The following is a 10,939-nucleotide window of genomic DNA, read 5'->3' as shown; positions in this document are numbered from 1 at the left end:
TGGAGATTAGTTGGCACAAACGCATAATACACATAACGTACAAATAAACACACATGTGAGACACACAAGCAATTCTTATGATTAATCATGATTTTTTTTGTGGCATACTATACTATGACATACTATACATTTACTTTTTTATACATACTATAGACTATACCATGGCTTATGACTTTTTAAATAACTTTATGACAATATTATGCCTTGAATCTTTTTTGTATAACATATGACATTGTAATGACATAAAAACACCCAGAACCAAATCACTTGTTATTTAGCCTTTATTAAATAATAATAACATTAAAAAAAGAAATTCTTCTGTACAAAGTCTACAAACAACAGTTTGAGTTATCTGGCCAGTGCCGTGTGTGTGTGTTTGTGTGTCTTAATGTAGTGTGCATCTGTTCATGTCAGGGTGTATATGTGTGTATCCATCGAGACAGAAGAGGTAATGCTATCTTGATTTCCAGAAGAGAAGAGAGAGAGAAAGACAGAAAGATACATAATAAGCTCCAAGGCACTTGGAAAATGGTCCAATGAAAACGCAGTTAGATGGACAAAAAAACCTCCATCTCTCTCTCTCTCCAGCCCCCCCCCCACCCCCTTACCTTTCCTTCTCTGATCATCTTTCAACACCTTTTTATAACCCACCCTATTATATTTGTTTATTTCATCTCAATTGTTCTCCGGGCTATATCCATGCATGACCCCAAACAAGGATAGATGAGAGGAAAGGTAGAAAAAGAGATGGAGCAACAACAAATGTGACATGTTTGACTCTTTTTCCATCCCTTTACCACCTCTCTTCTGCTCTTTCAAAGTGTCCCACAGAGATCAGCAACTTCATCTGCTGTGGCCGAGAGAAAGATACGGAGAGGTCAGCGTCTAGACCTCCAAGTACATGTTCTAAGATTTCCGTCTAGGTCACCGACTCTGCCTCGCTATCTGTCTTTTGTATTCTTTGTCTTTGTTTGTCGTTCCTTCTCCATGTTGTGGTTGTGTGTCCATCTCTCTCTCACATTGCACCTGTCCTGCTGACGGTTTCATTTGATGTTTGTTTATCTTATTGGCTGTCTGTCCTCTCCATCAGTCTGCCGAGTATCTCACCGGATATGTTTCCATGCAGAGAATCACCTGTTACGATGAACCTTTTCACGTGCATCTGTTGTAGACTTTAACAAGTCAATCAAATGTTCACGACTGCAGCTTAAACAGTCCACAAGCCAAAGAGGGATATCTTTGATCTGCAGATAGATTACTTCAAATGCAATGTTGGCTGCCATGTGTTATGCAGCCACAACAGTCTCCCATGACTTACATTCAGTTGCAGCTCATTTGCAATAGTCATTTATGTTTATTATCAACATCTACTTCTAGTTTAGAGGGCGTGGTATAGCGTTCATAAAGCGCAGGCAAAAGTAACAGTGTGGAGGTCAGAATGGATGGCCAGGCCAACTCAAAGCTGGAGTATAAAAAGATTCCAAAACCTTTCCAAACTGCATGACCATAACAACTACAAATATATGTTTAAGTAGTCAAAAGTGTATATTGTAGAAAAAACATTTGCAGCTGCAGATATGTTTAAGGTCATAACATTCTTTGTAAAATTTGAGAGGCATTAAAGGTAACCTGTGGAGTTATATTGACACATTGTGTGTATCTTTTAAGAAATGTGTTTCCTTCCTCATAAAAAACAATTGCAAAGTCTCTTTCCCCTCTCACTAATAATTACAACTTGCAGTCGTCTTCTCCTTTGCAGAAAAATGTGATTCATGGCATGTTATCGCTGGTAACTGGAATAGTGTGAAACCATGTTTGTGTGCATGCGTGAGATACAAACAAAATGGAAACGTTTATAGCGCTACGAGTGGTCAAAAACTCCATGGGGTACCTTTAAGTTTCCACCTAAATGTATTAAAGCTGAAGCCAAATAGTGGCACGTGAATGTAATTGATGGGAGAAAGCTGCATATTGCCAAACATGTTTGTTGGATGATTGATGAGACTTCTCCTGCATGGTAACATAAACGCCATATTCTCTCTTTCTCTCTCTCTCTCTCTCTCTTTGCATGTGTCTCCTCCTGTTCATCAGTCTCTCCAGCAGCACTGGCACTCCTCGATGGCTGTCCTCCGATACAGCGTGCACTGTAGTTAGCTTAAGGCTCGATTGTGTGTCCAAGAAAGTCAACGGTATTTCCACTCTCCTCCTTTAGTCATTCCTTCTTCTTTTCTTTTTTTTTAAATTTCTTTTTTAAGAGCGGCGGATAAAAGGCAGGATGACTCCTCACCGGGTCCATTCTCCACCCTGCCTCTTTCAACACTTGTTCAGACCCCCTGTGCACATACACAGCTCTTTGGCAATCCATAGGTTGCAATAAAACAATCACTGACATTTTGTTCACACAGTGTCTGTCCATCATTTGGGCATCATACAGTCTCAAAAGCAAAAAAATATAGATATATATATATACCAAAGACAAACCCTATAATACTGAATCTAAAGCACGACTCCATAACAGCATGTTAGATTTAGATAAATCTCTGATTTTCTGTCTTTGATCTTACTTTACCTTTCCTCTACTCTTTGAAAAGACTGATCATCTATAGTGGAAAATGTGTGAAAATAGAAAAGGGCTGAAGTAACAATTAAGACCATTAAGTCCAACACAATGCTAAAGAAAGTCTAAAAATGGCGTAAGAGCTCTACAGGGCGGCTACGAACTGAAGCTGGCATTTCTTTACCTTTTTTTTCCCAGACACAAGTCTAAAACATAACAAAAACAGTCACCATTACTCTTCTATGCCACTGGTTACACAAAGCGCAGACCAAGGGCAGACAAAAGGAGCGAGCGAGCGCCATGTGGCGGGCGAATGGACGTTTGAAAGTCACAGAACTCATATCTAAAACATTTTTAGAAACAAAAAGAAAATGTCCTTTTTCATCCTCTTTTTCTTTTCTTCACCTTTTAGACATCTAGATTCATTAGAGTAGTGTGGTTTGATATCTTTTAAACTTCTTTAGGGGGATAGGCATTCGCTTGATATGTGTTGATTTCAGTCAAAAGTACCCACATTAAATGGTCCACTGGTGCTGAAGTCTTCACCAATAGTCAGAAGCTGGACCTTTATTTATTTCAGCATGCCGTCTCTATTGGCCACATTCAAATTCAAGCCGATGAGGACAAATTGACAATGCCCTTCTGCAAAGTTAATGAAATTCTCTTCTTCATTAAGAATTCCACAACCAACATTTTAACCACACACCCCAGACTGTGCTGTCATTTGTGGTCCAAATGTCCATATTGTCATGGGTGCTGTAGTCCTTTCTCCATTCCAGTGGCTGGTGGGTTATATTCTATGGTAGATCTGTCATTCATAATCATTTATTCATTCCTTCATTCATTCACAGGCTTTTAAAATCGAGCAGGCTCTCTCCTGCAGGCGGAGGAGATGTGGTACTGTGGGTAAGGGGGTGACTGGGGTCAGGTGTTCCCCCAGTTTAGGCCTCATAGCATGTGGGGAGAGATCAAGTTCCCATTAGCACACAAATAGGGGAAACTCTGGGTTGAATGTTACCCCCTTTAGACATCAGAGCAGGATATTATGTCGGGGACACTGGGATTGAAATAACAGATAGCGCTTCCTTTTTGTGTTTTCTTTGTCCAAACCGAGAACAGAACAAAATGACTTCTGCAGGAGATCACGGGACGTGTCCCCACTCTCCCCCTCACCTTCATGCCTCTGAGCAGCACCTCTGCTGGTTTATTTTCACTTTGTGCTTAATCCCGTCGTACAGCTCAAAGTTGTAGTTCTCCAGTGTCGTGGAGGAACGCGAGGAAAGCCCGCTGTAGGAGCACGTGCAGTAGAGAAGCAGCCCGGCGCAAACGGCGCCCAGCAGCACGCCTAGCGAGCTCATCACGATGATGGTGAGGAGGATGGGGTCCAGCGTGTACAGCCAGGCGTTGTCTTTGTCTTTCTCTGACACCAGGGTCACGGAGGAAGGGTCCATATCAGAGGAGGAGGGGGTCGAGAAGGAGGACGGCCAACCTGGGAAGACATAGTCTGGAGACAAAACAGGCAACTTTAGAAAAATACAATACAATATTCACTGAGATCTACTTCACCTCCCATCAAGTTACAATGATCTAATTTAGATTTTTGTTGATGCTTTTTCATTCGTCATTGCTTGCAACAAGTGGTTTCCATTGACTTCTGTATCAGAATCAGGTAGCAGCACTGCTTATTCCACACTCAGTCAGGCTGTGGCAGCGTGAGTGTGATGAACTGAGCGTTTTACTGGTTATAGATTACATTTTTCACATTGTCTCGCTTTAGGGATTCAACTGTGTCATCGCTGATTAATTCAAGAACAGTTAATTCTGTTACCTCACTTGTTATTGTTGACGTTATGAGTTTGGAAACATAATGAAATGAATTACTTTTAAGGTGCTCCAATGAGGCTCCGATGTGTCTTGTGTGTGCACATCTAGCTGGCATACGCAATCAGGCTAATCCACTTAATGAATGTGTACACATGAACAAGCCAATCCACAATTAGGTACTGCATTTAGAGTGTTTTATGGTAGAACACAGACACACACACACACACAGAGGAAAGCAATAAACAGACTTGTTTAGTGCAGTAAAGGCTGAGTACTTTTCTTGTATCTGTCAAGGGGCTGGGAGAAACAAGGGATAATAACACATGCATGTGGGCACACACACACACACACGTGCGAGCGCGGGCAGAAAGTACACCGTGATTGTTACAGACAGATGTTTTCTAGGTGCCCAGGAGGAAGCTTGCTGTCTCACTTTGTCTGCCACAGAACATGAAAGAGGAGGAGAGGAAACACACACTTACATGCCCACACACACATTTGGATTCTCCCTCACACTGCTACTGCCTCTGCACACACACACACACACACACACACACACACACACACACACGCACACACACACACACACACACACACACACACACACTAGAGGTTGTCTGTCACTGTTGCCACAGGCTTATTTCGTGTGGAATCGCATGTAAAAGCGAAGAGCCATGGGCATGCCTCTGCTTCAGGAGCTATTATTTGGGTGGGACTTGTAAAACAGCCGGTACAGCCTCGGGCTGAGACGAGAGGGAGAAAAGGGGACTTCGAACCTCACCTCCATTGATGGGGGGCTTGTGGTTGTAAACAGGATCGTTTCCAAAATCCATAGGCCTGGGATCTGTTAAAAAGATCAGAACAGAGCAGTATTAATCTCAAACATCCAGTCAAGCCAGAGCCACTCAAGAGTCCACAACATGTTGTGATACCATCACTCCATCTCTTATGTTGTCGGCACACAAGCTACATTTGTAGATGGAAATCAAACTACACAAACAGCTGAAAGAGTTCAAAGAGTGAGTGATATTGTTCAGACTGTGTGAAGATATCAGGCAAGAGATCGCCTACTGTTTAAACCGTTTTATTTAAAGAGAGAGAGACTGAACTGTGAAAAACAAAAAGATAGCCACAACTGTTTCGTAGAAAAATATCACTTTTATTACCTTCACATTCCCCACAATATATTTTCTTTTTATTACAAGACCATGAAATTTAACAAGCTAAAATACCACATTCTATTTCTGAGGCAGGCCGAAGTGCAAGGCTTTAAAGGGGCTGGAAGCTCAACTTCAATTCAGTTTATATTCAAGGGAAATTATATTACAATTCTCTGAAAAAAATAGCAATATCTTAGCAGCTGATAATCATTTATTGCTGTGGCAAAGCAAACAAAAATGTATTATGGAGTGAAACTGTTATAGATATTTAAAGGACATGAGGTGAAAAAACTAATTTAGTTGATATGAAAAAAGATACTGAGCCTCATTTCCTCAGTTAGATAAGGTCTTTTTTTTCTATAAGACAATTTGAACTTCTAGACTTTGTCTTCTATAAACAGCATCTACGAACTTCGGATACTCTTCAGTCTGTAAACGGTAATAAGAGATGAATACTTTTAAATAAAACCTGCTATCTGGGAAATGAAGTTAGTTGCTCATGTATTACATATGAGGTAATTTACTTGAAATTAAAGAAGTGAATCAATCAAATCTTTAACTGTTAAAAATTGACCCAAAGTTGGCTTCCAAACCCAATTAGAGAACAAACAAAAGAAATTAAAGCAACCAATAAACCCAATGCTGAATGGAGTGAATTCATTCTCCGATGTTAATGGTTGTTGGGAATATGCTTATTGAATTATTTGATTACGGGACTGAGTAAGTGTGCCTCTGTTTTTTGTATGTTTCTCTAGAGTTCAATATTTAATTTGCTTTAAGTGCACAACATTGAAATCCAGCGCATAAAGTTGAGGTCTTTCTTTCATAGAGGCTGAGAAAGTGCACAGGAGTAAATACATTAATGAGGTGGCTGTAGCCAGGGATGAACGTTGTAAACGTTTACCACTTCAAAGTGTGCGTCTAAACTAGTCACAGTTTGAATTAAAACCAGTTCAGGTTCATCCCTCGCTGAGGCCGTGTTCCAGAAAGGCCAGTCTGTGCTGCATCCAACAGATTTACACACAGACAAATCTTTCTGATCAGTAAAATGAACAAGAAATCAAAGAACAATAACATAATCTATTCATTTGATAAAAACTGACATCATCAAGGTAGGTTTACAAACATGCAGATTACAAACACGTCTTCAAATGTTTGTCTGAACCACCCAACTAAATAAAATAATGCTGTCATGTTATTCTATGTAAAAAAAGAAGAGAAAAATGCTGTTCAACCCTTAAACTCCTGCTCAACTGAATATGGCTAATCCCAGTAGTCCCACTGTAACGTACACGATCTTTTGGAGCTCCCACTGAAATGCGCTCTCCGTGTAAGACTTCACTTAGTGTCGTACATGCACATGGAAGCATCTAATCAGTCTTCTGGTAAATGTGTATGTTCTCAAAACCCGCAGGGCTCCAACGTATCCTTTCTCACAGTCGACTGAAACCACCACGTGCCTTGATGAAACATTAAATCAACGAGAGGAAAGCAAGAGCAGCAGCATAAAGAAAAGACAGATGCTCGGACACTCTCTGGACGACTGTTGAACACTTTCTAATGATCCTGGCTTAAAGCCCGACGGCCAGGATCCTGAGAAGAATCACCACGCGGATCTGAAGGGAGATTAAAACTCCCTGTAGCCCCATTTTATCTCCACTCTCCAATTAGCAAAGAGAAGAATAAAAAGAGGGCTTTTTTCTTTTTTTTAATTCAGGAAAAGACATGGATGGCTCTTTGGCACCGTACGCTGTTCCAGTGGGGGCCCGAGGACCTGTTAGAGTGCTTTCACTCGTAATATTTCTCCGGGAGCAGAGAGGGAGAAGGCAGAAAGAAAAAAAAAAAAGGCCTGAGGGCTAGAAAATGCTTACCGCAGGGTTTTATGAATGCAATAAGCTCCATTAACTAATTAGAAATATTAAAGGGCTTCAAAGTAGTCTGTGATGGAGAAGGGAGAGGGAGGTGCTGGGAGGTTGATTTGAAAGCGCTGCGTGAAGAGACGCCAGCATATTTTCCAAATCTTGCAAAAAGTTTGAGAGAGAGAGAATGAAAGAGAAAAGTGCACAAGTAGCACAACATAAATACAGTCATTTATCATTTCTCCGTTTGAATTTCAGAAATACATTGATTGGGTTACAGCACAGGGCCGCTACAGTGAGTCATATAATGTGTAAATCATACATAAGGCGATTGAAATGGAAGGGAGAGGGCATGGATATGCAAGCACAATTTAACGTTGGCTTAAGCACAAAACCACATTTTTACGAGACACAATTTGATGAAACAAGTCAATACGGATTTTTTTTAGACTATGTGCGTGCAGTGAGTTTATTATGTGTGTGTCTCCATCTCACGGTCCATTCTGCCAAAAGACTTCTTTCATCCTCTTTTGTGTTTGAAACAACCTGCCCTCCTCCTTCAAGTCTTTCCCTCCTTCAATCCAAACTCCAACCTGCCTCCCTGTCAGCCTTCCTCTCGGAGCAAAAAAAAAAAAAAATCTATCTTTAGAAAGTATAGAGAGCGGGTTTTTCTTTTTCTACTTCTTTCATCTTCCTCCATCTCTGGGCGCATTCTTTGGAGGGAAAAGGGGGCTCGCTTAATGGGCCCTGCTCCTCTGAGAGATGTTGCTCTCCTCCTTTTTTGTCTCTCATTTTCTCTCCTGTGTCTTTTTTGCTGGGAGGATTTGCAATGAAGGGAAGGAGTAGAATAGGAACAAGCAGGGTTTTGATAAAAAAAAAAAAGGCTGGGGGATTTGAGCATGAACAAAATGGTGCAGGGGGGTAGCGCACAACATAAGATGGTGAGCGGCTGAGAACTCCAGGAAATAAGCACCAAAGTGGTGCGCCCAGTTTTACAGGCCTGGATCTGACGAGAAGCTTTTCAAACCAAAACCAGGCAAATTAAATGATTTTCTTTTTTTTAAACAGTATCTGAATAATTTTCACACAACATATTGATTTGCTTCCATTTTGAGCCCCTGTGAGATCTAAGCTTGAAGCCGCACGCTTTAAACGAGGGACAAACATTTGCTGTTGCAAAATGGCTTCAACTGAAGTAAAGCTGTTAAGATCATCTCAGTAAACACAATCAACACAACTGTTGATTTAAAACAATAGTCAGCATGTAGAACAAATGAACATTGTATACCTATTATACATCAGAAGCACATGAAGGCATTCTGTGATTGCAAAGAAATAAGTTCTATTTAATTCACAACCAGTACATTACTCAATGTATTGTTTCTACTAAGATTCACAGTAGATGTAAGAAATTATCACAAATCATCAAATACTTCAATAAATCATCATCAAGAAGCAGAAAAGTGCTAATGTTACTCTCAACATCGCAAAACATGGTAATTGCATCGTAAACTCATCTGTGCCAATATGAAAACACAAGTATGGTGAGAAGGATGATTAAGAAAACATCAAGAAATATGTGTGAGGGCTGTGACGGTATCAGTCCTATTCGACATTTCATAGGAAATGAAGTGATACAAATAAATGATCAGTGATCCTAGATCAGTGGGTTTTCTAAAAACCTTCATAAGTAAGCAAGAAACTCTCTCCTACAGCATTCGTTTGGTCTCACAAACTGAGCAGCCGAGTGGACCACATTGTCAGGTCACCAGGCTAATATGCAAAACATTCAGATTGTTCACAAATTGATGATTTTGTCATGGGATGAAACAAAAAGACTTGAACTTGCACAGACTTGAAAGAAAAGAAGAACAAAAAATGCATCTTTAGATACTCAACACATATGATTTTTGATTTGTTTCATTCACCCAGTCTGTGTGCGGCACATACAACGATGTTTAATTTGAACATTAACAGACAGGCATTGGATTATTTATAAGATCAAGGCAAAACTGTATAGAGTCCATTCATACTCCGATGTGACACTGAGGCACCACCTCGTTCTGGAGGCGAAGAGGTAAAGAGTTTTAAAGCACATTTTAAGAAAGGCATATCAGGATGTTATGAAGAATGCACTTTGAAAAGCCGCTGAAAAGTTTTGAAGTGTCCGTGCATACGTGTATGAGCCAGTATTTGTTTCTAGGTCTGCAGGATGCGATGTAAGCTGTCTCATCCTATGCCCCCCCCCCCTGTGTAAACCAGACAGAGAACAGCACAACACAGATTCCTCGTTCACAGACCAAAGGAGCCACCCACAGTGGATGTGCAGCCCTCTATCTGTCACGGCTGGATAGGCAGCACTAATTCTCCCCGTACCTCTTCCTCCTCTGTTCTTAATCTGTCGCCGTCACTCTCAAAAGCTAGCGGACAAATAAACAGCAGCTTCATTCAGACCCAGAGAAATAGACTTCTTTCTTTATGCAGCACACATTGCGCCCTCTATCTCCCTGTACCTGTGCGTAAATCCCCTCTCTGTCGGACGGAGTATTTGGAGGCAGGCAGTGTCCAAGCTGCTGCAGTTCAGAGCGGGGCAGACAGACGTTTCCTGCTCTGATATTTGTAGAAGAAAAAACACGCGCTGTTTCAACAATGACATGTGCACTGCGTGTACATATGTTTTGTCCACAGTATGTTCGGCAGTCTTCATGTCCAGGCTCCCGAGTTGGGGTGCGGCTGCTGAAGCCATTAGGCTGCTAAGTACATCAAAAAAGTGGCAATCTAATGTTGTTATCAGGCCCTCATCAGCCATCAGAATTGGCAATTAAAGTTGTTTCATCTACTCTCCCCAGGATGGTCAAGTTCATTCTGCCAGAGGCAGCCAACAAGAAAGTTTAGCAAAGGTGCATGCTGATCAGTTCATAGATCAGTCATCAGCAATAGGAGCGGCAGTGTCTCTTCTATGTAGATTCTCATCATGCTGTTGATCACGTATTTCAGGAACTTTTGACACCCTTTAAGCACTTCATTTGAACAAAGCATTCTAATAAAATGATATCATTCACAAGTCCAGTTGTTTTCAACACCGGGAATCATAGCTGTCGTCCTTCTCCAGTCTGATGGTGAGCATGGGGTCAACATTCGGCCCAGTACCTGGGTACAGGTGGCTTTGGTTCGGGCTCTGGATCAGATTATAGCTGAGGTTTTGGTTCTGGTAGCAGTTTTGGTGACTTAGCTGATTTGGATGCTGGCTGTTGTGGTACGCCACTGAATGATGATGACTAGCGCTGGTCTTCTTGGGCGCCCAGTGGTACCGATGGCAGCACAGTGTCACCACCACGGTTAGAGTGACCAGCAGCAAGAGGGCAGCGCCTCCCGCCAGCACATAGTACCAGTAGGCAGGAACAGGCTGCACCGCCACTGTGTCTACTGTGGGCTCCATCCCAGACATGGCACCCCCTGGAGGGCAGGAGGACACATTACTGGTTGGCACTATAGACGAGCGAGGCAGGCATGCAGACCCTATTGGAGAGTCGAAAAAG

At 41.6% G+C, this 10,939-nt stretch overlaps 1 protein-coding gene across 2 annotated transcripts in view; it reads right to left on the bottom strand.

Moving 5' to 3' along the window:
- Nucleotides 1-263: 263 nt before the first annotated feature.
- Nucleotides 264-10,939, bottom strand: part of LOC117750038 (neuropilin-2-like) — an 89,976-nt gene continuing 79,300 nt past the window's right edge. The window contains exons 17-18 of one of the 2 annotated variants that reach the window (XM_034560885.1): nucleotides 5,163-5,225; nucleotides 264-4,061 (exon numbers count right to left, since the gene is read on the bottom strand). In XM_034560885.1, coding sequence (XP_034416776.1) covers nucleotides 3,733-4,061; nucleotides 5,163-5,225 — 392 coding nt within the window. In that variant the 3' untranslated portion in view covers nucleotides 264-3,732. Of the gene's footprint in view, nucleotides 4,062-5,162; nucleotides 5,226-5,248; nucleotides 10,857-10,939 lie in introns of those variants that run through there. The other variant, XM_034560886.1, reaches the window with a different exon arrangement.

The sequence above is a fragment of the Cyclopterus lumpus genome, chromosome 21 (genome assembly GCF_009769545.1).
Source record: "Cyclopterus lumpus isolate fCycLum1 chromosome 21, fCycLum1.pri, whole genome shotgun sequence".
Classification (NCBI taxonomy): domain Eukaryota; kingdom Metazoa; phylum Chordata; class Actinopteri; order Perciformes; family Cyclopteridae; genus Cyclopterus; species Cyclopterus lumpus.
Note: the sequence above shows the minus strand (reverse complement) of the source record. Positions and strands in the feature narration are given on the sequence as shown.